The following is a 27,764-nucleotide window of genomic DNA, read 5'->3' as shown; positions in this document are numbered from 1 at the left end:
TTCTTGCCGACTTGTTTCTTTATTATTATGAGGCTGACTTCATACAGGGACTTCTCAAGAAGAAAGATAAGAAGTTAGCAATGTCCTTTTACTTTTCTTTCCGCTATATATATGATGTTCTCTCACAAAATAATTCAAAATTTTGTAACTATGTTGCCTAATGTTCTGACTTACATCTAGAAATTGACCATAAGGGTCGGTTGAAAACAAATCTTTACGACAAAAGGGATGATTTCAGATTCTCAATTGTGAACTTTCCATTTCTATGTAGCAAAATTCCAGCAGCGTCTGCAAACGGAGTGTATATCTCCCAATTGATACGATATTCCCGGGCTTGTGTTTCCTATCATGATTTCCTTTATAGAAGGTTGCTGCTCACAAGGAAGCTATTAAACCAAGAGTTCCAAATGGTGAAGTTGAAATCATCCCTTCGTAAATTTTACAGACGCCATCACGAGTTGGTTGACCGTTATGGAATAACCGTTTCACAGATGATATCGGATATGTTCCTTATGTCGTTACTAAAATCCCCTTCCCTTTTCACGAATGTGACCTACCGAATTAGACTATTTACCGGGTTTGCACTAACATCAGCAACACGACGGTGCCACATGTAGAGTAGGATGTGCTAACCCTTCCGGAGCACCTGAGATCACCCCAAGATATTGGTGGGGTTCGTGTTGCTTAGCCTTAGTTTTCTATGTTGTGTCTAGTGTACTATTATTTGTCTGTTTGTCTGTTTGTCTTTTTCTTTTTTAGCCATGGCGTTGTCAGTTTATTTTCGATCTATGAGTTTGACTCTCCCTCTGTATCTTTTGCCCCTCTTTTAAAACCTTGAATATTATATAACATCTATAATGATGTGCATTAAATATCAAAACTAAGTTCACTTCTTTTGTCTTAATCTATTTCATGTGCTTTAGACAGACGGATCGTATGCAAGAAGAATGATTTACCTTGAGTTGAATTAATGCTACATTTGATTTACTCAATATTTTAATGCTCTACGATTCTGATCTTTGTAAAGGTTTTCCAGAGCAGAATGAATGGAACTACGGAATTTGACCGAGGATGGATGGACTATGAAAATGGATTTGGAAGTTTGACATCTGAGTTTTGGTTAGGTAATTTCTTTACAATTCATATAATTCTGATTTAATTTTATAGAGGTAGTATTACCTATTTACTATACTTATTATTTCTAAGTTTATATACCAGTTTTAGATTGTTCTCTATTTATTCCTAAAACTATTTACTCTCTACAGTATCTAAGTTTATAATTTTCAAAACAAGAAAACTGTCATGATATCCACATTGACGCTGTAACGTAGACACTAATAGTCTATGTTCGATATCTCTTGAACAAAGACAACTCAAGTCGTTTTCATGGTTACGAATTTGGATGTGTTACCTGTTTATCCTGAAATATATTTATTGACTTTAAGTGTTAATTAAACTTACCACAATACGTATTTTCACTAATGTCTAATGTCATTGATTAAATCGGAATAATAAATAACAACAAACAAAAAGCATGTATTTATTTGATTCTTCAATGCAAACACATTTTTTTCACAATACATAGGATTTAAATAATTTTATTTTGTTTTTGCTTCAATGTTTGTTATTTGTATGTTGCTTTTTGTTTTTTTTTTAATTTTAGTGAATGATACAAACGTTATCACTGTTATGTGGTCTTTTATCTTCACGTCGCTTTTTGTTCTCGATCATTATAATTGTTATGTAGACTGTTATCTTCACGTCAGTTTTCGTTCTCGATCATTATCACTGTTATGTAGACTGTTATCTTCACGTCAGTTTTCGTTCTCGATCATTATCACTGTTATGTAGACTGTTATCTTCACGTCAGTTTTTGTTCTCGATCATTATCACTGTTATGTAGACTGTTATCTTCACGTCAGTTTTCGTTCTCGACCTTGTTATTGTCGTCTCTCTTCGACCTTTGAGTTTTGGTTCTTCTTCTGTTATCATTCGCCTCTTTTTACGGTATTGAACATGTTGAATTGAGTACATTTATCAAAGCTGACAATATGTATCCATTACGACATTTTTTGGATTATTTAAGCACACGTGAGGCAGGATCTTCTCACCCTACCAGAACTCCTGAAATCAATCCCGGTTTACGATATGGATCGTGATGTTCAGTCTTTAGTCTATATGTTGTGCTTTATGCACTATTTCTTGTCCTTTGATCTTTTCCTTTTTTTGCCATGGAATTATCAGTTTATTTTCGACTTATGAGTTTGAATATCCCTTTTGTATCTTTCGCCTCCCTTCCAATTTATAGCATAAAGTAAGACACCAGGCGATTAACTTCCTTTTGAATGTTGTAACGTCATTTTACTTTTAAACAGGAAATAACTTCATACATCTTCTCACTTCGACTGGAAATTACAAGCTTTTTATCCACCTTGAAGATTTTGAAGGAAATTCAGCATATGCAGAATATTTCGAATTTAGTCTAGGAGATCCTGCAACTGATTATACATTGAATGTCAAAGGATATTGTGGGTCTGCAGGTATAACATTATAATGTCATATATTTATAAATATCATATATACATGAAGATATAGGATGAACGTCAATGAAACAGCCAGGTAAGGGACATCATACAACCTATACTTAAAATCTGATCATTTTAGTATCTTCCGTCCTTGATACTCATTGAAGATATTGCACGAATGTGAATTTGAATTTAAATAGCACTTTATGAATGTGTTACATTCGAAGCGCTTTTCTTGATTTAACTTCATCAGGATCGAGCTTTAATACAAAACCACTGTTTTAATTTAATATGAGGTAATCGGAAATGTATGACGCACAAGTGGCAAAATATTTTTAAATTCCATTGTAATGCTGTTAGGGAACGACCATTTAACTTGAAAGGGGGGAGGGGGGGGGGGTATTATGAATCCACATTTCCCCATACCGTACAGTTTTGAATTATGATCCTGTCAAAGACGTCAGTAGAAATTGTGAATGTGTGACCCCAGCTTAACACATTAGTTTGTACAATGTAGCAATATATATCATGTATTTGTACTCGCTACGATTATAGAAAAAGCTCGGAGAACATCGTCTTTCTCTCTCATTTAAATTCAAGCTTACACAAATAAATGTTACGTACTGTGGATTCATTTATTTTCTTGGGTATCAATTTTCGGGGATTGAGGAAAACTTGAATTTTCGTGGATATTTGATTTCGTGGTTTTGCCGATCTCTGCATACAAAGCCTAAAAAAAATTTGTAATTCGTTGAACATTTGAATTCGTGGTTCACATGTACCCACGAAATCCACGAAAATTGGTATCTAACGAATAATTGTGAATCCACAGTATTCCGACAATGAACGAATTTTGTATTTGTAATTTACAATGACGACTGTAAGGGGAGATGGTCACATTAGTGATAAACTGTGTGAACGGCAAGCTACACCAATTATCCGAATATTTGATACGCCTGAAATGTTGAAAATCCATTTACAGGAAAAATAGTATTTTGTGACACTCACTTTTAGCAATAATTACGTGGTTGGTCTTCTTAAATTTAGGAACAATTATTTAAGCTTACCGATATATTATAAAGCCTGTACTAAAAAATATACCTAAGCATACTAGCTTTTAACTTCAATTTACTTTTACGTTTTGAGCCCTATGACCTTACACTTTTGGTCCATCGCACTTTAGCATGATATACCATCGTACTTTTGCAAACAAACAACCATCCAACTTTAGCGTGAGACATCATCGTGCCTTATTGTAGACCATCTCACTTTAACATTCCATATATATATATGTGTGTGTGTGTTTATATATATTTTCTAATTTATATAAAACAATAACATTACGAATAAATAGAATGCTACCCAAGATCTGATTACTAAATAGCAAGTACTAAATCGTGATAAAAGTTTACCAATCTAAGACTTACAATTTAATCATATACGTTTAACTACAAAAAGAAAAAAAAACCACGGTAACTTTGGACAGGTAAATCCATAATTCGTAGATTAAACCTGTTCATACCCCATGTTGATATTCTCATATAAGTTATGGATTTCTAAATATTTGTTTATGGTTTTTTATGTGGTAGGATGTTTATGTATTATTTAAATGGATAATGTTGTATAAACGACATCTAGTTTATTTCTTTGTTATTGTTTTACCTTTTTTTTCCTATGGCGATAAGGAGCTTGACATATAATATAAAAAAAAAAGATATGGCGACTTCAAGATGTGTTATCATACATTCTCTCTCACACACCTCAGAAGAGATAACGTTATTATGTTTTTCCTGATTTGTAGGAACAAATATTTATCGGAATATGCAAGAAAACAATACAGTTTTATAACTTTAATGCTTGGTTCAGGTAAAAAACAACAACATGAATTCAATTTTGAAATATGTTTCCAAAACAAATGAAATAACTTTCAAACAAAATGAGCTTTAAATATCTAGTTTTTGCAAAGTATTTCTTACCTAAATTATAATGGAAGTCAACTATAACCAATCTTTATTTATTTGCTCAGGAGATAGCCTTACGTCCCACAACGGCACGATGTTTTCTACTATAGACAAGGATAACGACAAACGTTCAAGATTCAACTGCGCACGTAACTATAAAGGAGCATGGTGGTTCAATGCATGTCATACAGCTCATTTGAATGGGGAATATTTAGGAGGAAAGCACACGTATGTTCGCAAAGGGATCATATGGACAGCATGGAAAGGCAGTAAATACTCACTAAAGTCTACTAAAATGATGATCAAACGACACTAAGAACATTTTATGAAAGAATAACAATTTCTGTTTCAAAAGTACACAATCAATTGAATTTTATGAAAGATGTTTAATGAACATGATGAAGGAACCTATAAATAATTTGAAGATAAGCACAAAGTATAACATATATGCTTAATATAGAGATATTAATATTCGTATTGTGTTTGTCTTTTTTGTTTATCAACTACCTATTCTGTTTGTTAGAAGATCAAATTTTAAAACTAAGAAACATCGTAGTTAACAAAGTATAAGATAATGCAGGCGTCTTTGCAAAATACAAAAAACAAAACATTCACAATTCATTGCTTATATTTCTCTCGTAAATTTACTTTTCCTTAAACAAAAATTTTCAATTTAAAATCAACTGAACATTCTGAACCTAAAGAATGAAGTCTTGTTTAGAGTTTGAAGTTATTATTCAGATATTTTGAGATATTTTGCGTGTACTTAATCCAGTTTCTTCAGCAGCTATTCTGATAACTCAATATATTGATGTTTGGTAAAGTAAAAAGTAAGCAAGAACAGTCTGAACACAGAGTAAACATATTTATTTAATTGACTATAACTAGTGAATGATTTTATAGGGTATTCGGGATATGAAGAGTAAAGCGATGGTACAACAGACAATGCTTTGAAAGTCAATTGATATAATGACATGCGACATCATTAAAGCTATATTCAAGTTCTTATCGTACTAGTGCCCTATCTTCTTTGATAAACATTGGAACAAACTGCATGAATTTTAAACACTTTATTTCAACAAAATGTAATCGGTAATCTATTACTCTCGAGTGTCATTCAGAGTTTAGTTGTAATCTGAAATTTGGTTATTAATTTGATAGAAAAGGTATATAAACTTTTTGATTTCAAAAGTGCATACATTACTATTATACAACAGAAATATAGGGTTTCGGAAGCAAGAGGAACTTTTATAAATCCGTCTAATTTAACTCAATGACAACATTTGGTGCATAGTGTAAAAAAACCCGCTATAATGTAATTTTCAATTAACATTACATGTTTATTCTGTGGTTTGCCCGTTACTCGGAAGTCAGTTTGATCGAAAGATGTGATCAACTCATATCCTATTGTGGTCTTACATTAAGGTGTACATATGTGTAACATGCGTAAATGATTCACAAAATAGAGTTAAATAACAAGGTTCCAATATCTAAATCGACACAAAAATATGAAAATTTATAAACCAAAATCTCCTTGTTTCGAAATTAAGCTTTGTACAATTTTATATTTTAAAAATATTTTCGTTTTCCTCATCACTGATGAGTTCACTACCTGTTAGTAATGTTTGTATATTAAATTTTTCTTTGTAATGTGGAATTGGTTTATGTCCTAATGAGTCTTTAATTCTGAAATGCTAGCAGACAATTAACTTCTCTCAACTTGTCCGCATATACCATGTATACAGAGGCTGGAATGAACAATATTTTTTTTTGAAAAGGTGTTCATTTAAACCACTGCAGTCAAACCGTAGTCAGGCATGAAGTACTTTGCTTTTTCTACAACCAAGATTAAATTATGTAGGTATTTTCTTAAAGTTAAGTGATTTAAATATTTTTGCAGGGTTATTTTTTTATGGATTACATCTTACATCTTGTCGAAGGCTGTTCCACTCACGAATAACAGTTCTAGATTGTAGGATTGAAATTTCACTAAACAATGTTCTACATTTCATGTTTTAAACATTAAAGCCCTTCTAGTATCATAGTTATAAACTTGGCATAGTTGTTGAGGCATGAGACTACAAAGATAATCAAGAGTTTGATCATGACACATTTCTGAAATCAGACTCACACTTCTTTTGAAATGAGTTTTACTGTGCATATTGCCGTGTTTTTTGTATTCTACATTGACTAGAGGTAAAGGAGGAGGGTTGAGATCACACAACCCGACCGAAGAGCAGAAAACAGCCCGAGGCTACTACACATATTGATTTTGCCACTTGATTAGGGACTTTTTGTTTTAAATTTTCCTCAGAGTTCGGTATTTACGTTATTTTACTTTTTCGTGATAATTTCAAGTCTTTCAGTTTCATAATAAAATTTTGTTTTAGAACAAAGTTTGGTGCCTCCTGTGACAATACGAGTCGCTTCTATTTAGATGTTTTTTAGTTTGTCTTTTAAATAAGTTGGTATGTTATCCAACACAGTATCCACATATTCGAGTATAGGTTTGATGGACCTGATATAAATAACTTGCATCAACCCATCGAAACAACATCTAATATAAAATTTAGATATTTGGATAATATTTTGACTCTCAATAATGACGACTTCAGTATGTACAATAAAGAGATTTATCCTGCTAAACTGGCTTTAAATAAAACCAATACTAACAAGGAACACTGCCTTTTCCTGGATCTTAATATCTCTATCTTTAACAGGAAGCTAATACCAACATTTACGATAAAAGAAAGGATTTTTCATTTCCTATTATTAATTATTCATTTTTAGATGGTGACGTTCCCTTGTCACCATCTTATGGTGTTTATATATCTCAACTTGTTCGATTTGCTCGTGTTAGCTTATTTGATTTTAACGAATGAAATATCTATAATACTGACAAATTATTACACCAGGATTTTCGATATCACAAACTAGTCAAAACATTTACAAAATTTTATCATCGGTACAAGGACATCATTCGTAAATATAAATCAACTTGCAAACTTATTTCACATCCAATCGTTTTTGGTAATATTCTATACAAAGCACAAAAATGTCGTCATTCAACTCAAAAGCTAAACAAACCTTTAAACAGACTTATTCAAAAGGGATATAGTACTGACACTGTAACTTCATCGGAAAGAAACACATTTATTCTGAAACCAGTTGTTGTCTTGATATAGGATATGTTCTTCTCATATATTAGGTAATGGTATGATACTAAACTCATAACGGAAGGGATTGTGCTTGATTTTCATATGATACAAATCTATCAATCTGTTTAATTGAGGTCTAGAGCTGGCATGTCAGTTACTGCTAGAAGTTCTTAATTGATAAGTTATGTATCATTGTCATTTTACTTAGCTTCTTTTGTAACCTGTAAACTGACATCGGACTCGGACATCTTTTGCAGTGAGTTTTACTGTGCTTATTGATGTGTGTTTAGTTATACATTGGCTACAGGTAAAGGGAAGGGTTGAGATTACACAAAACATGTTTTACTCGCCAAATTTTTGCGCCTGTCCCAAGTCAGGAACCTCTGGTCTTAGTTAGTCTAGTATGTGTTTTTAAAGTTTAGTGTGGCCTCCATTTTCACTGAACGAGTACTCATTTTTGTTTAGGTGCCAACTGAAGCCCGCTTCCTAGTGCGGGATTTTCACACTGTGTTGAACATCCATTGGGCTTGTTTCTGCTCTTTTTCGGGTTGTTGTCTCTTTGACACATTCCCCATTTCCATTCACAATTTTATTGCAAATGATTACGCCATAACGTAAACTTTAAGTTTCTCATAACATTTAAGCGCAGGGTAACTTTGTCAATAATATAATGTAAATGACTTTCCCAACAACCGTTTTCTTGAAACATTAATCATAAATGTTTACCTTGTTCAACCTCTTGTTTAAGCGTATCATTCATATATATTGATGGATTATGGGTTTTACTGTTTTTATAGATATGGTCATGGTTTCATATTTCAAAATTAAGGAGCAATTGTTGAGACCATCAGTGATTTTTTTTTAATATCAGAGTTCATTAATTCAGCCGTAGTATACTCGGCCTCAACCACTATATATAATGATGTATCGTCAGTAAAAAGTCAAATGTTGGATGATATGTCACATACAATATTATTTATAAAAACTAAGAATGATACATGTCCTAACATTGAGACCGGGGGGCACCGATTTTAATACTATGAACATCAGAGGTATATCCTCCTATGACAAATTCTGTCTTCTCTCGGATATATAAAAGAGGGACAAAAGATACCAGAGGGACAGTCAAACTCATAGATCGAAAACAAACTGACAACGCCATGGCCAAAAATAAAAAGACAAACAGACAAATAATAGTACAGATGACACAACATAGAAAACTAAAGACTTTTGAACCATTTTATGAGCATCCATCTTATTCCATATTTTTCTAGTTTATGAAAGAGGCCGTTATAACAGACCTAGTCGAACACTTTACTGATACCACAAAACACAACTCTGATTCTATTCCAGAGCCTAGGACTTTCGCAATATCGTGTGCGATATAAATAAGTTGATTGACAGTGCTATCTCCTGCTATTACACCTAATTGCATCTGTGTAATTATCTTACAGTGAGAAAGAAAATTTGATAAATATTTAAAACACATTTTGTCCATCGTTTTACCAATAACAGAGAGATTGCTTTATTGAAAATTGGTATTACATTTGCTGTTTTCCAGTATGGTCAAATGCACTAATGAAGAGATTTACTGAACAACAGAGCTAGGGGAAAGATTTATTCGCGAGCCACATATTTAAAAAAAATCTTGGAACAATGTTGTCGAGGCCTGTTGCCTTAGACACGTCTAACAAAAAGGAATTGGTCATAAACTTCCACTTGCGTTATAATTATGTTATCTTAATTATAAATGACGTACGTCATTTAAATTTAAGTTTTGAACATTTGTAGATGAGTCATCAACGCTCGATTACTCACAAAAATAACGATTAAAAGTATGTGCCTTATGTTTATGATCGTCTAGGTAGTTACTTCTAGTAGAATAGGGATATCCGATGATTTGGAAGGAAATCCAGCCAAGTTATGCATTTTTTTACAAATTCTAAATGGAATATACATGTGATTGTATTTCAAAATATAGGGTTTTTGCCTGTCAAATCAAATTTGCACATTCATTTCTAATTTTTTTTTTTTAGAGTTTGTCCAATACTCAGAAGTATTGTAATTTTTGACTTATATGTGCAAACGTTTCTGTTTACGAATTACGAAAAAAGAACGTTAAGCATGTTGTAACGTTTAATCGATTAAGTGAGAATTTGTTAGCCTAAAATATTTAGGACGAAAATTAAACTGATTAAACAATTAATGAAGTTGTTGACGAACCCATTAAATGCAGATAAGCAAAAACTTTTAACAAAAGAATGTTTCTTTTCAAACTGTCATGTTGTGTGGTTCGTGTTGCTAAGTTTTTAGTTTTCTATATTGTGTTTTGTGTACTATTGCTTGTCTATTGGTCTTTTTCTTTACTTGCCATGGCGTTGTCAGTTTATCTTCGACTTATGAGTTTGCATGTCCCTTTGGTATATTTCGACTCTCTTCATTCACAGGGTTTTTTTTATAACAAGTGGTTGTGTGTAGCAAATTAAGCTCTGGATGTACAATTCATTCAAATGTGTCAATCATACGAGTGACACAATTTCGAAAATTGCAGAAATAATGATATTGCATTAAATTCGAAACAACTGTAGTTAACCGATGTTCACATTTATAAATTAATTAGAGAAGATACAAGTCAAGAAAAATAAACACTGGGGGAATCGCATCAACTCCAAAAGAAGCCAGATCGGTTGCGTCGACTGTGTAAGCGCCTCCTGATAAGCATGCATCACCCAACATCAGATAACGGTCATTCTTTCTCTTAACTCCGAGTGAGCAATTTTATTAAAGGGGAACACCCCTGTTTATTAAGTCCATGTAGTGTGAACATAAACGAACGTAACGTATCACATTTGATAAGTAAACGTCATACGATGAGGCGGAGTTTATGTTCCTGCTGAAAAATTGGAAGTGAACAACAGGAAAGTTAAAACCGTTATGTTTGTCATAATTCTGGTTTAAAGTCGTCCATGTGTGTAAATATCAAGTTTAAAGACGATTCGTATTTTTTTAACATTTAATGATAATACCTGATTTTTTTTTAAATAGTGCATGTCTACGTTTGTATTTAACAGCACGTTTTGTATAATTGGTGCTCAACATGTTCATGAAATATGTATATAATGATTGAACCAAACTCAGCTGTTTGTCTGTGAGTAGTTGAACTTTTAAGAGTAAAATTAACTGATCTGGCAGTTTTTGGCGATATTCGAGAAGGGCGTTAAATCAATGAAATCATATCAAATGACAAAGGAACTGCGATTAGCCGGTTTGCTGGACAAGGCGGTTACTACTAAACTAAAGGTATATTGTGCATGTACCTTTCATCGGTAATTGAATTTTGGTTTTTTAACGTCATTTTTATTTTAATGTCATCTGAAAAGTTTGAATAGAATAACTAAAAGAGCTTTAATTACGGAAATAATTTTTCAAAGTTTGATCGTTTCGTTAGTTATAATTTGATGGGCCCGAATTCTCATTAACATCGTATAATAAATGATTACAGATATAGAAAAGCTTACTTTTTAAGTGTGTAATTACATGAAAACCAATTTCTTTGTGCCTAGGTAAGAGATTAAACGAAGAGATTAAGCGAATGTACTTTGCTGTCAGTGTAACCAATTGAAATACAAAGATTACCGCTGGTCCAAATACAGACGAAGAGTGAGACTTTCCAGCCTTTACATATGAAGTATTTGGCACTAGTCGGTAAGGAAACAACAATCATTCTATTAATCTGCATTCGCAAAGGGTGTTCCAACATGGTTGAATTAGCTTTTCTTCAACTTAACAGAAAAAAAAAACTAGACTGAAAATGTTAAAATGTGTATAATTTCCACCGCTTATTAACTTGCATAACATGCATATCTGGTTTATGTTTTATGAATAAGTAGAGTATAACCTTTGACCCAACCTATTTGTTTGTTATTGCACAATGAAAGTTAACTATGAAATCGGTTTTAATCATTCGTGTGTTTAACATTTCGAGAATTCACGATTAAATGTTGGGTAGCAAATACATTTTTTCCATAATTCCAATATCAAACATTGCTTATATTTTGTTGTTGTTTGGTTATAAGATAAATAATGATCGGTTAGACTAATTTAAACAAAATTGTCATTTGGACAAGGTTAAAGTATGAGTGCTTGGCTTCGGTTAAACGTACATAATGATCATAAAGATGAATATATCTAAAAAAAAAAAGGCGACAGATAACAAAGGGACATTCAAACTTATATGTCAAAAATACACTGACACATCATGGCTAACAAAAGAAAAAAAGATCAACAGACAAATAACAGTACGCAAAACACAAATTTTAAGACCGAATAACACGATTCCTAACAAATACTGGGGATGATATCAAACATAGATTTTTTTCACTTTCTTTTATAGTAGGCATGTGTATTTCCTCTAAAGTTCACTTTGGGTGCGGTTTATCTTTGCGATTTCAGCTCAAATGAATTTTTTTCTTTAACTGTATTAGACATTGTTGTTTCTTACATAATGCATATCTTTCTTAATATTGCGTTGACTGCCATTTGCATACTATTTACCAACTTATTTTTGCGAGCGATTTCTTTTCGCAACTTTCGCGAGTATAACAATAACGCGAATATAAATCGTGACGAATGCGTAAAACTTGGATCTTTCATTATTTAACTTGATCAAGTAAATTTGAAAATCTCGAAATTAATCCGCAGATGAATGGGCTAGTAAGGGCTAAACGCGAAATAATGTATCCGAGGAAATAAGTTGGTTTACAGTATATTAACGAACTGTCAATATTTTATGAAGTTGAGAATGGAAATGGGGAATGTGTCAAAGAAACACAAACCCGACCAAAGCAGAAATATGTCTTTACATGTAGTAAATGTTATCATATTTGGGCCTAATTGACTTACCTATACTGAGTTTTGAAAGATCACGGAGCAAAACCTATATATAAACACCCAATCAAACCTTTTTTCGTTTCGGATTTACGATTTTCAAAAGCACCTCAGAAATAATGAAAAAAGTTAATGTGTATACCTACACAAATTTAGCACTTTGCCACTTATTTTAACAAATTGAAAACCAAAATGTGGAAACATTTGTATTTAGATGGTCATGCGTATCTTTTTTTTTTTTTTTTTGAGAGAGATAAAACTTAAGGCAGATTTCTTTTTGATTGAATGGGAAATTTTCTCAAAATGAAGCATGTTAAACCTTAAACACTCATACCTCACAAACCTTTTACTTTTTAATTAATGTTTGCATGGACTTGATTGTCTGTGATATTGTAAAATATCATACATGTATCATCAAATTTAAATAAACTGACCAACTTTAGATACGCAACACTAGATTATTCTTTTTATTTCCCATTTTCAAATATGCAATTTTTGTTAAACAAATGTATGCACATAAATTTCATTCATTACTTCATTGTTGAAAAACAATTGCAGCGCGAAATGTGAATTGATTATGTCATTTGTAATGTTCAAATCTTGTGGTATGAACTGAAACCCTGGTTTTCTTCTTATCAATTGATGTATCACCATAGAAGGCAATGCCTGCCTGTAAAAGAGGGACGAAAGATACCAGAGGGACAGTCAAACATAGATCGAAAACAAACTGACAACGCCATGGCCAAAATAAAAAGACAAACATACAAATAATAGTACAGATGACACAACATAGAAAACTAAAGACTAAGCAACACGAACCCCACCAAAAACTGGGTGGGGTTCGCGAAAACGATTGTCAGAAAGATCAACCAATTCTGTTGGGCATGTTCAGACCTTCTGATTTTGCAATTGTCTCACCCATTACACTGTGTTTTGGCAATTATGCAGTTTAATCTTTAGGGCTAGAAATGTTTTCTCTGTAGTCGATTCTTTGGAAATTCAGTTTATGGGAAACATTTATGACATAAATCTGTCTGTCATGGCATTCGGCGATTTTATAAGCAGTTGACGTTGCGGCCGTAAACATGTCTCGTAAATGATGTTGCGTAATAAAATTCTATTGATGTTGCGTAATAAAATTCTATTGATGTGGCGTAATAAAATTCTATTGACGTGGCGTTGTCACAACATATTGATCTGGTCATTGGTGGTCATCAACAAATGCCTGTAACCTCTATCGTTGTTGGAAGGATAGAAAGAAGAGTTTCTGACGTCAAATTGGCTGGTTACAGCACGTTCACGTTTTCCTGTCTGCAATTTTCATATGGGATTATTCAGATTTTCGTTGCTCAGTCTCGGCAATATCGAGATTCCACATGTTTTGATTGATTTAAGTGTGGTATGGATTGAAGGAATTGTTTAACGAAGAAAAAACCGTAAAAAATCATTTATGGGTTTCAAATTTCGTCTTTAGAAATTCGTGCAACTTCAATAATCCGGTATGTTCAATAAGCTCAGGCAAGTCAAACATTTAATTTTTCCCTAAACAAAAAGAAGTAAGGTAAGCAGGAATAGTAGTTATTTGAGAATCAATCATGGTTTGGTTAAAAAAAAAATCTACAAAAAGCGTGTTACGTATTTAAAGACCGTCAGTATAGTTTACCAAAGGTAAGAATGAATAAGCAATTTGTTCCATGATAACGGGTCAATTATCATTACATTATCATTTATACCAATTGTGTACTATAAATGTACACGTGTTATAAATTATCCCCAATAACTGTCTTAATCTCAATGGAGGAATTCAGATTGCTGCATAATTTTTCATCTTATATATATCTTCAATTCTGTTAAATTATTGAAGATGACTTTTAGACCTTTCACAATAAATACAATTTGGTTAATTTTGTTGGAAGTGTCGGATCTTTTACATTTTTGTTTTCATTTTTCGACGAAATAAATGTTGGCAGGTAGAGTGTTTTTGGGTCAAATCTGTATCGAAAGCAATTATGTTGAAATGAATATATATTAAACGCTTTTAACGCAAACTATTTTCTTAAAGATACACATAATTCATATTTCAATCCTTCTCTTTTCCTGAAATAGCATGACAATATCATAAAGACCTATTTAACTATGCATGTATTTCAAAGTACAGGTATCATAGGACTAAATATTGAATTCAATATACGACGCATCATTTTTAAAAGGATTTAAGTTTTTCATATTGCATTAGAAATTATGCATTAGCAGACATTAGAATAAGATATTATTCCATCTCGATAAGATTAAATAGCAGATACAAAGACAAGCATGACAAAACAATTAAAACTGTATAATAACAAGACAATGCAAGTTAAAAAAAAAATATGCATCCTGAGGGTGAAATTAGATGGACCGGTGAAGTGATTTAATAGGTAATTGATGCATCTGTATTTCCTTTAACATGTTTATTGCAAACAGTTAGATATAGCTTTTGGATAACTTACAGGCGTACAGTTTTACAGGGGGTCAATACTGTTTCAGAGGAGATTGTTGTAAACAAGAAAAGAATATTGACGAAGTCCTAATTAGGAAAACTAATTAAAATGCTAGGCGAAAATTTAGTAAACACATTTTCATGAACATTTTTTGTCTGAATTGAGCACATTAGCACACATCTTTTAGATGTCTTGATATAATGCACAACACAGGCCAACTTATTTCAAAAGAATAATGAAAAAAATAGAATTTGACATGAATTCTCAATTTAGCTTGGCAAATTAAACGTGTTTAGTTTTAGGCTGGAGCAAACTGAGGATGTGTTTTTGTTTTCTTTCTTAAGATAAAGTAGGAGATGTAGTATGTAGATGTTTAATCGTAAAAACACCTGATCAATCAAAAATGACAATTATTTATTCCCTTTCTCTTTTTTTTGTGCGGAAAGGGGGGGGGGGGTGTAAAAGGGGGGGGGGGGGGGTTATTTTATGGTTTCTTACTCGAAATAATTTACTTTCTTTTTTGGAAATGTTTTTTTCTTTTTGAAATTTTATATCATCTTGAACACAATATAAAACTTAAGCTGAATTTCCTATAGACTATAACAGAAAGACTTTAGATAAAGGACTATCCAAAGAAAATTTTATAAATTGTTTGCAAGTTAATATTGAAAGGTTAAATGTAAGATGTTAGAAGTTGTATGACAAGACAAAGTGAATATTTAAATATTGAAAAACGATTTATTGATCAAACATCAGAAGTTTAAATTTCCCCTAATTTCTCATTAATATGCTGAGTCCATTAGTTATTTTCTACAATAATGACGAATATCCAATTGTCACTTCTTCATGAATTTTGCAGTATAAATGTATGAAAGGTGTTTGTTATCTGGAGCGTTAAATTGTTTTAAACATTATTTCATATTCAGTTGTTTAAAAAAGCCAGAAAAACATACACATCAGTTTTATGCAATGACAGTCAATTAAGCACGACCAAAGTATTTCTGAAAAGCGGAAAGATCTTTACTACGTTTCATGGCACAACATAAACCGTCTGACAATTTTGCCAGTTTTCTTATTTGCTTTGGCAATATGTGAAATAATTCTTATCAAAAAACAAAAAGACGTAATATATAGTGGTCACGTGTTGTTTACGGTATCTATGCCGATGTGGTCATTGTGCGCCCAGTTTTGCTCAAGAATGCAGGTATGCAAATCTATAAACTTCATATCATGGAATAAAACTTGCCAGATAAATGATGCTGAACCCGGGGAAAGTACATGTGGATTCATTGAAAGTACTGGGAATAGCTTTGTTGCTGCCTCGACTTTTCCACAGGTAATTAAGATATAGGATACATAAAACAAAATATTTTAAAGTACTTCCAGAATATGTTTGATAATAAAATACTTTATCTAATAATGCTTATTTCGAAATAAAAAAAATGAAATTAATAATAATTGATTGCAAACTAGTTTTAAAGATGTTTTTACCATAGAATTGCTCGTATTTCTTGTATTCATTGTAAACATATTTAAGTCTTTAGGAATGCAAGTTTTCGAAAGTTCTTGATATAGTCTGTAAATTCAGAAATTATTGCGATATTTCTATAAATGCGAAAAAGCGACAGTATCAGGTGTGTAATTATGATATCCCTCAATTTTATTTTTAGTCATAAATTTTTTAAATCGCAATAATTAAATTTCACATGTTTATCAGTGATTAGTGATTTGCAATAAAAATTGCACGCATTATTATCTAAAGTAATAGGACAAAATATACAATTAACAATTGAAATCTTCCTTTTCCAAAGTCGAAAATTATTTATATTGATAGATATCTAATGAAAGTACCATTTGAAAATAAATCCGATAATTTAATGTATAATTTGAAATTACACAAATATAAAATGACTCATTAAAGCTACATGGAAAAGACATTAAAAGACCATACGCCATATTGCTATTTGTCCCTTATTTCAGAATATGTCAATCCTTGACAAAAAAATTGAATGACATCGCAAGAAAAACTATGTCATTACATTACAAAGAGGGTCATTGTTTGACACAAAAAGGTCACGTTTTGCAAAATTAGGAACAACTGTCACAGAAATCTAAATAGCTGGTGTATACATAAAAAGCAGATTTTAAAACCTCTGTGCTAGCCAAAAATTGTCTACCAAGGAATATCTTTATCTAATTCATTTCCCTCAATACATCCCATAATGGCGATATGTATTGTGACCTAATGATCTCATTCATCAATATGTTTTGGGATCTGTATATTAATGTTTTGGTCTAAATCTTGATGGCAAACACATTTTTTTAAAATTTTCAGCGTATATATATGATATGGTACCAATTCTATTACACTATTATTCAAGAAAAAGAGTAGGTTCACAATAAAGGAAATTTTATACAGAAATAATTATGATACGACTAGTAAAACAAAAAAAAAAACGTCTTTATTGATGAAGTTATGAACCCCTAAATTGTGAGAAATTTTGCATTTTATCAACAGGAACCAGACACTTTGTAACCACCACCTTTAGTGGCAAATTATAATTATATATTGTATATACTAATTGCATATTGTAAATTAGGTATCAAACCTAAGCTAAGGTTGTAATAAGCCTAGTATATGTTTACATAACACGATTTTGACTTTTCTATTTTAGATTTTGTAACATTGCGGTTTATCTATTTTTAGGCAAAACATTTGGTCTTATGCGCCCCTTACAAAATGTGTTTTTGAAGAAAGTTAATCTAGAAAAACGTACCATTAGCATTTCAACGAGTATCAGTTATTATCATATAGCAATGTTGTCATGGGATATTACACAGATCTCAGATCTCCCATTAGAGTGTATTTTTATTTCTACAAAGTAATTCACATACTTTGACGATACTGTATTTTTTATATACCCAAAAAATGTATTGCTGAGTTTTTGGGGGAATGTATAACATATTACATTCCATGACGTGCGAAAAAAAAACAGATTCAAAATAGTTTAATTTTGAAATTTTACTGAATTCTTTGTTTTTTAACTGGTTAGTTGTAACTATTTCTATCGAATTCAACATTTTTTTTATTTTAGTTTTACATTATTGTTTAGCAATCATTTCTGCAACACTTTAAAAATTAGTTTTACATTTGAGTAAAAGCCCAGTTGAGATTTACTGCATATGTTCAATCAAGTGTTAACTTATTTTGTCTACATGAACATTGTTTTTGGAAAATGATGTTCTTATGCATTTTATTTAAAATAAAAACATAGTCCAAAGTCATAATTTTAAGGTTCAGTCATAACAACCTTAAAAGTTATTTGTAATTTCAAAAAAGAATTTATCAAGGCTGAAATTGTTGTTCCATCGGGAGAAATTCGGACACATGATTGGATGTTCATTTTCATGTAATTGTTTGGCCGCTCAACTTTCAGCAACTAGCTGGTCGATGCAAAGGAAATGATTGTAAGCGCAATGAAGCCTGTATGCCACGGGAATCGGACTACAACTGTGTTCCATTACCTGTTAAGTTATCTGAAAGTGGCACACGTAAGTTTAACATTTCAATGCATATGAGTTTATACAATTTAATATGATAAACAAAGTTTTTGTCATTCCTAACTTTAAATGTCTTCACCCTTCACCTTTGTTGGAGTAAATCCGCATTTTCTCGTGTCTTTGCAGCAGCTTATCTCAAGCTTTTAAAACTAGTAATTTTCAAACAACTTTGTAAGACTCAAACTTTATTATATCAACGATGTTCTTCAATGCTTGAACTAAAATAGTTTTCTTGCAATTATGTTATTTCATGATATCTCAGACGAAATTAATAATGACGTTATACAGAACATTTTCATTATCTTCTCTTTTGTTATTGGAAAAGTGAATATACCATTAGTTTCAAGAATGGTAAAGAAAGTGATATAAAAAGTATAAAACTTAATAATTATTTGGTATGTGCTTCACTTTAAAAAAATGGAATTGTCAAATTGCAATCTTCATCAGCTAAATCACATTAACTACAAGAATAAGAATAGTGCTCTATCAGGAATGAAAGGTATTTTTGACATGTTACATCAAGGACCAGTATGTAAAGAAGTCAAAAATTGGAAAACGTTAAGCTCATAAAAATATTGTACCACAAAGTGTCATTGTTTATCTATAATCGGTGCATTCTATGTATATATCGAATATTCACAATAAATATTAAACTAGTCATAAATGAAAACAAATCCACTTTTTGAATTTTTTTTAGAACTGCACCCACGTGACTGCAGTGATCTTCCTGTAGGAAGTGAATCGGGGGTATATACAATATATCCAACAAACGCGATATTTGATGTTTACTGTGATATGGATATAGCAGGATTTGGATGGACAGTAAGTGAAGATGTAGATTTTTATTTAGATATAGTTATTTCGAATTTGTATCTTTTCTTTTTACATAATATTGTATTCATAAAATTGAGAATGGAACTGGGGAATATGTCAAAAAGACAGCAACCTGACTAATGAGCAGATAATTGCCGAGGACCACCAATAAGTCTTTAACACAGCGAGAAAATCACGCATTCAGAGGCGGGATTCAGCCGGCGCCTAAATAAAAACGTGTTCTAGTTCAGTGAAGATGGACGGCATACTAGAAATTAATGTGTTCTGTTATTCACTTTTGAAAAACTGATAACGAATTTACGACACATTCATCAAATCAAAGGCATGATTGTTTTACTAAATGAAAATCAAAAATGAGAAGTTTCGTTTTTTTATATAGTTTGTTGTTAGTCTTGTTTTATTTTGTCTTATTTTTTTAAGGTGGAAGACATTATTTTTTAGAAGAAATTATTTACTGTCTTTGTTATTAATAATTTGTTAATTTCTATTTTATGCCCGGGGTCTGCTAGTTCGTAAGAAAACCAGCGAAACGTTATTTAGCTTATGTATTGCTGGACTTTTTATCTGGATTTTTGCTCCATTGGTTTAATTATCTACACATGTAAACATCGTTTCTGTAATTTTTGTGCTATTTTCACATTTCTTGATCGGTGTGAGAAAAAATATTTCTCCTCACTAGTGAAATATCTGTTCTCGGCAAATGTTTGGTCGAAATTTAATTGTGAAGTCAAATTTTTCTTGGTCTCTTCTGAATTTTCCTTTTGTGATGTCACGAAAAAAAGCAACCATGCCTTATGACGTCACAGAAAAGAACACAACGTTCTTCATATCTTTGAAAAGTGTAGGATAAAATTCATTAGGGAAACAGATTCCAACACTATAACTTGTGTATTACGATATTTCTCCACTCTTAACAGATAAATTTTAATTATCTAAAAAGCTCGACAAGCCGCGCGCTTTAAATATTAAAATGTAACTGTTGCGAGTGGAAAAATATCGTAACATACTTGTTGAAGTGGTGGAATCTGTATTTCTTCACTAGCACATGAGGGTTTATTTCTTGTTTGGAATTCAATACTCTTCTACTTCAAAACGGACCTATAAAGGTAACAGTAGTATACCGGTGTTTAAATGTCATAAATCGATTGGGGAAAAAAACAAATCTGGGTTACAAACCAAAACCGAGGGAAACACATCAACTATAAGAGGAAAACATAGGAACAACAGGGACCCCGAACAGCATCAAAAACAAACGCCAACACACACAGAAACGAACTATTTGAGAACAACTGCCATATTCCTGACTTTGTGGGGATATTTTAAGACAAAATGGTGAGTTGAACCTGGTTTAATGGCATACCAAACATCCCGCTTTAGAAAAATACCGCTAAAACACTACGTGACAGAAACACAGCACAAACACACGCAAGAACATTCATAACAGAGAGACGTACAAACAAATAATAAAATAGCCGACACAACATGCAAACCGCAGAACACCAACGAAGATATTCCATCAACGACAAACACCACAGGATATCAAAAATAGTGACGCGCTATAATACACATTCAAAAGGCAGTCATTTTGATTTGATAAACAAAAAGCGTTAAAAAAAACAGTTGACCGATAACAAAATTGACATATAAACCTAAACTTACTTTTAGAATGATTTTATTTAATTTCGTAGCGAGGAACACCAACAAAACTGTATATTTCGACCTCCGGCGATGTTCAAAATACAACTGACGTTGCAATCACGTGCAGCAATGTTTTATTGTAAATAGAGTATGGCTTTGTCTCCAAAGGGAAAATAGGGCGTCATATTAGAATAAGTGTTTTATTTTATTTTACGGCTGTAAATAACAAAAGACAGATTATTAATATTGATCCCTTTTACAGCTTTGTGACATGAGGGAATATAACATTGATACAGTAACTTTTATAATAGAATGTATTGTGAATTTACCTATTTAATTATTTAGAAAAAATCAAGTCCGGTAAACCCTATTTCCTTTTTCTTATCTGTAAGCATATTATTAAAGCTATCTTCTCATGTTTTATCTTAAAATTGTATATAAAGTTTTCTTATCATCGCACACAAATGTGTTTTTCCAAGCATAATTTATACAAAATTTGAAAAGTTTGTACAACCTGTAGCGTGAAAGAAAGCCCGATGACTCATACTTTTTATTAAACTTAGAATACAAACTACAGTTGGACAAATTATTAAAACATTCTATGGATTTCGATTTAGAATTCCATCTACATTAAATGTTTAAATAATTAAAAAATCTAAATTCCGCATATAAACGGATAAGAATACACCTGATCGAGACCCCATATGAATGTACGAGGTCATTATAATTTCAAGCTATTAAAAGTTAAAATAATTTAAAAATCTAAATTCCGCATATAAACGGATAACAATACACCTGATCGAGACCCCATATTAATGTACCAGGTCATTATAATTCCAAGCATAAATTATAAAAAATTTTACAAGTTTGCAACACCTGTAGAGTGAAAGAAAGCCCGATGACCCATACTTTTAATCATATTTAAAAAAGCTAGAATAAACTACAGTTTGACAAATTATTTAAACATTACACTATTGTTTCAGATAAGGGTAAAGGTTTTGTACCATTAAAACGTTTAAACCCGCTGCAATTGTTTGCACCTGTCTTAAATCAGGAATCTGATGTTCAGTAGTTGTCGTTTGTTGATGTGGTTTATAAGTGTTTCTCGTTTCTCGTTTTTTATATAGATTTGACCGTTGGTCATACCGTTTGAATGGTTTTACACTAGTCATTTTTGGGGCCCTTTATAGCTTGCTGTTCGGTGTGAGCCAAGGCTCCATGTTGAAAACCGTACTTTGACCTATAATGGTTTACTTTAATAAATTTTGACTTGAATGGAGAGTTGTCTCATTGGCACTCATACCACATCTTCTTATATCTATATTCTATGATTTCAATTAAGACCCCCATCTACATTAAAGGTTAGACTAATTAAAAAATATAAATTCCGCATATAAACGGATAACAATACACCTTATCGAGACCCCATATGAATGTACCAGGACATTATACATGTTTTACGGGATTAATAAAAAAACTTCCATTTCATGACACCTTTATTAATCTATAATAAAAAAAATCCAGCTAAATGAGAACAAAGACGGGTGTTAGAAAAGTAATACAGGATCAGTAGTAACTTATTGAGTTATTTTTTTTCTGTATAAAACTATATTAATAAGTACTAGGGCACAAGGAATTGTGATAAATGGACATGATAAATGTCTTGCACAAAATTGTATATAAAAGATAGGCATATTCCAGAAAATTACAATCTTGAATATCATATAACATAAATAATGATGTGGATTAAAACTCAAAAAATATTTTTTTCTTGTCCTTTTTTATGTGTTTTAGACAGATGGATCGTATGCATGAAGAATCATTTACCTTGAGTTGAATTTATACGACATTTGATTTACTCAATATTTTATTGCCCTACGATTCTGATATATTAAAAGGTTTTCCAGAGCAGAATGAATGGATATACAGATTTTTACCGAGGATGGATTGATTATAAAAATGGGTTTGGAAGTTTGACATCCGAGTTTTGGTTGGGTAATTTCTATAAATTTCATTTAAAACTTTTTTTTCAGTTATACATATTGTCAGATTTGATAAACTCAATGCTGTGGAAAGAGGCGAATGATAACAAAGGAAGACCTAAAACTCTTACGACATTTTTTAAAAATAAGTTAAGCACTAGTGAGACAGGATCTGCTCTCCTTTCTGGAGCACGTTAGATCCACCCCAGTTTTTGGTGGGAGTCGTGTTGCTCTTTTTTTAGTTTTATCTGTTGTGCTTTGTGCACTATTGAATTTCCTTTCGTCTTTTCCTTTTTTCCCTAGGGCTTTGTCAGTTTACTTTCGACTTATTAGTTTGAATGTCCCTTTCGTATCTTTCGCCTCCTTTTAAAGTGACCATTCATAATAATGTATACAATTTATAATTAGACTTATAACCGGGTTTGTACTAACATGAGCAACAAGACGGGTGTCTCATGTGGAGAAGGATCTGCTTGCTCTTCCGGAGTATCTGAGATCAACGCCAGTTTTTGGTGGGGTCGTGTTACTCAATATTTAGTTTTCTAGTTTTGTTTTGTGAACTATTGTTGTCTGTTGTTTTTTTTCTTGTTAAACCATGGCGTTATCAGTTTATTCTCGACTTATGAGTATGAATATCCCTCTGTTATCTTTCGCCTCTCCTTTACAACATTAAATAAGACACCAGGCGATTATCTTGCTTTTGAATAATGTAACGTCATTTTACTTGTAAACAGGAAATAACTTTATACATCTTCTTACTTCGACTGGACATTACAAGCTTTATATCCACCTTGAAGATTTTGAAGGGAATTCGGCATATGCAGAATATTTCGAATTTAGTCTAGGAGATTATGCAACAAATTATAGGTTGCATGTCGAAGGATATTGTGGGACTGCAGGTATAACATAAACATACATGTATATATTCTGTTTATAAATATCATACATAAAATAATACATGGGATAAACGACAGTGCTTTTCTTGATTTAGCTTCATCAGGAGTTCTCATATAAAAATAAGTTTTCATTCAATACGAAGTCATTAGGAAGTGATGACTCACTAGTTTAATAATTCATTTGTAATGTTGTTATTTCAACAACCATACAAAGCTAAGACATTTCCGCAGGTCAGGTACGCAAGTATTAAATCGCGATAAATGTAGACAAAGACATTCCAATACAATTTTTTTGATTTTTTAGATAAGTTTTGTGCTATTGATGATCCTTTTAATTCGGTGAACACTTTTGATTTTTCAAATCTTTACACAACACTTCCACACAATCTTATCAAACAAAAATTTTCCTATTTAATAGAATAGTTGTTTGAAAAATCTGATTGCAAATATTTTTGCTGTAACTCATAAAAGCCTTCTTCTCTAAGGAATAAAGTAAATATAGTATTGATGAATCTCATAGATATTTTCTGTTTAATTTATGACATTTTTTAGACCTGATTACTTTTACATTAACGTATACCCTTTATATATTTTATCTGATTCATGCAGTCAGCTCTTTTTGTGAGATTTCGTATACTACTCAACTAGATACGCTATCTTCTCTCTGAACCATTATTTAATCTTTTAAGAAGGTGGATTTAAAGAGCAAACGATAAAGAAAAGATTCTTCCTGATTTTACTAAGAATAGTAAACATTTATGCATTATTTTTTGGGGATACCTCACTTTAATGTATGCATGTTTTTATATTAGATTCCGGATTTTTAAATAGTTTGGCCTCGAACGTCGTTGAGGAGACATAATTGTCGAAACTCGCATCTGGTGCAGTTAAATTGATAGCGTTAATGTGATTATTATCACTTGGTAGATACCTCTGCTGGTGAACTGTTAGTCCCCAAGGTTATCACCAGCCAAGTAGCCAGTACTTTGATACTGGCCTGAAAAAAACTTATACTGTTTGTTTGCAATTTGCTGTTTTAAAATTTTGGAAATCATTTTAAATTAAGGAATATATCTCCCTCATGCTAAGTTCTGATTTAATGTCCGGATAAAACAATACTTGAGGTCCTGTTTGTTCATACAAAGTTCTGATTTATTGTCCGTTTTAGGCTATTATTGAGATCGGTTTTGGTTTGATCAGCTGTTTAACGTTGAATTAAGTTTTGCATTTTTAAATATTTTCGCCTCGAGCATGACTGACGAGATATTAATTGTCGAAACTTGCATCTGGTACAGTAAAATTGGTATTGCTAATGTCACTAATACTTGGTAGATAAATTTGCTCTTTGACTATTTGCCCCCCGAGGGTATCACCAGCCCAGTCGCCAGTACTTCGGTACTGGCATGAAAACATGGATATTTGCCGTTAGAAAATGTTCGGAATCATTTTAAATAACGGAATATATCTCTTTGATGCAAAGCTTTAATTTCTTGTCCAGATTTGACTTTACTTTATGTCCTCGAATTATATCTCCCTCATACAAAGTTCGGATGTATTGTCCAGATTAGGCTTTACTTTGTGTCCTCGGAATATATCTCCCTCATACAAAGTATTGATGTATTGTCCAGATTAGGCTTTACTTTATATCCCCAGAATATATCTCCCTCATACAAAGTTCTGATGTATTGTCCATATAAGGCTATACCTTATGTCCTCGGAATATATCTCCTTCATACAAAGTTATGATTTATTGTCCAGATAAGGCTATACTTTATGTCCTCGGAATATATCTCCCTCATACAAAGTTCTGATGTATTGTCCAGATAAGGCTATACTTTATGTCCTCGGAATATATTCCTCCATACAAAATTATGATGTATTGTCCAGATAAGGCTATACTTAATGTTCTCGAAATATATTTCCCTCATATAAAGTTCTGGTCATTGTCCGGATTAGGCTTTACTATATGTCCTAGGAATATATCTCCCCCATACAAAGTTCTGATTTATTGTCCGTATTAGGCTATACCTGAGGTCCTGTTTGTTCATCCAAAGTTCTGATTTATTTTCCGTATTAGGTTATTCTTGAGGTCCTGTTTGGTAATACAAAGTACTGATTTATAGTCCTGATTAGGATATACTTGAGGTCATGTTTGGTTTCATCAGATCTTCAACGATTGTATTAGGTTTTGGATTTTCAAATATTTCGGCATCAACCAATACTGAAAAGACACTAAGTGTCGAAACGCGCATCTGGTTAAGTAAAAGTAGTACCGTTAATTTTATCATTTTTTCAACATTTTTCTGAAACAAATGACATAACATTTAATCGAAATGAATTATTATCACCAAATGAGGTATTACCACCCAGTTTTTGCAAAATGTTTCTTATATTAGTTAATACGCAAGTCAATTATAGCTACTCTTTATTTACTTGCTCAGAAGATAGCCTGATGTATCCTCGACACGACGTCCAACATAACTGCATTTCTATGACAAACGAGAAGATTTTAATTTTGAAATTATCAATTGTCCCCACCTTAGTAGCAATATACCAACTTCATCTGCATATGGGATATATATTTCGCATCTCATTCGGTATTCAAAAGCTTGCAACTGTAAAAATTAACTAATCCATTTAAATCAAAAAGCAGAGGAATAACGATGGATATTTAGCCAAACATTTATACGTCTTTAAATAAATTTATATTCACTTTTTATTTACTTGCACAGGAGATAGCCTAATGTCTACTGTCAACAACGACCGCTATAATCAAAACGGCATGATGTTTTCTACTAAAGACAAGGATAATGACAGAGTTTCTGAAAGCTGCGCACTTACATATCAAGGGGCATGGTGGTACAATGGTTGTCATTATTCTAATTTGAATGGGGCATATTTAGATGAACAGCACTCGTCTCTTGCCGGTGGTATCGTATGGGGTACATGGAAAGGATCTCACTATTCACTAAAATCTACTAAAATGATGATTAAACGACACTAAGAACCATTTTATGAAAGACTCCCAATTTTATTTTACAAAGGTTTACAGTCAATTTCAGGTTTGGAAAGTTGTTCTATGACGTAACATATACTCAATTTGAAGAAACGCACAGAGTGTAAAATAAAGGCTTACTGAAGAGAAATAAACTTTCCTATTTTGTATGTCTTATTCTTTTTCATTAACTACCTATCAACGTTATGTTTGGTGAAAGGTCGATTTTGAATAATATGAAATAGCTATCGGAACAGAGAAGAAAACACTAATTTGGGCGTCTTCGTACTACTCCTTACAAACCAAAAGCAGTAAAGAAACTGATAAAAATGACATAGTAAAACTGGTACACGAAAATTACAAGAAACAAAAACCACACAATATAACACTGCATGAGAATTCTCTAGTAAAACAATTTAAGTCTTAAACGGACATTTTGATTTTAAAATCAACCGAACATTCTGAACCTAACAAATTAAGGCTTGTTCAGAGTTTCAAGTGGTTATTCAGATATTTTTCCCTTTGTTCATTCAGTCCTAATCAGATATTTTGCCTGCAATCAATCCAGTACTGTTCAGTAACTTTTCCGGCAATTCAGTATGTTGTTGTTTTGTGACAAGTGAATAACAACTACTGAACAATCTGAACATAGACTGGCCACATCTTAATTGACTGTAATGAATCAAAGATTTCTTAGAGAATTCGAGATATGCCGAGTACAGCGAGTTAAGTGTTGGAGATGCTACAACAAATCAATGGATATACTGGGACTGCAGTAACATTGAACTTTTATCTGTTTATCATATACATGATATATAAATGGATATATCGGATTTAACGTCAATGA

At 32.0% G+C, this 27,764-nt stretch overlaps 2 protein-coding genes across 2 annotated transcripts; both read left to right on the top strand.

Annotated features, from left to right (window-relative positions):
• Positions 1-1,042: 1,042 nt before the first annotated feature.
• On the top strand, positions 1,043-4,802 carry LOC127722402 (microfibril-associated glycoprotein 4-like). Its single transcript, XM_052229276.1, has 3 exons — positions 1,043-1,124; positions 2,376-2,540; positions 4,552-4,802. The coding sequence occupies exons 1-3, from the start codon at positions 1,043-1,045 to the stop codon at positions 4,800-4,802; spliced, it is 498 nt and encodes a 165-aa protein (XP_052085236.1).
• Positions 4,803-22,948: 18,146 nt separating this feature from the next.
• Positions 22,949-27,076, top strand: LOC127722401 (ficolin-2-like). Its single transcript, XM_052229275.1, has 3 exons — positions 22,949-23,039; positions 23,761-23,925; positions 26,655-27,076. Exons 1-3 carry the CDS (start codon positions 22,958-22,960, stop codon positions 26,924-26,926), a joined length of 519 nt encoding a protein of 172 aa, XP_052085235.1. The 5' UTR covers positions 22,949-22,957; the 3' UTR covers positions 26,927-27,076.
• Positions 27,077-27,764: the final 688 nt, after the last annotated feature.

Source organism: Mytilus californianus, unplaced genomic scaffold (assembly GCF_021869535.1).
Source record: "Mytilus californianus isolate M0D057914Y unplaced genomic scaffold, xbMytCali1.0.p SCAF_12, whole genome shotgun sequence".
Lineage (NCBI taxonomy): Eukaryota > Metazoa > Mollusca > Bivalvia > Mytilida > Mytilidae > Mytilus > Mytilus californianus.
The sequence above is the reverse complement of the archived record's forward strand: the minus strand, read 5'-3'. Positions and strand labels throughout refer to the sequence as shown.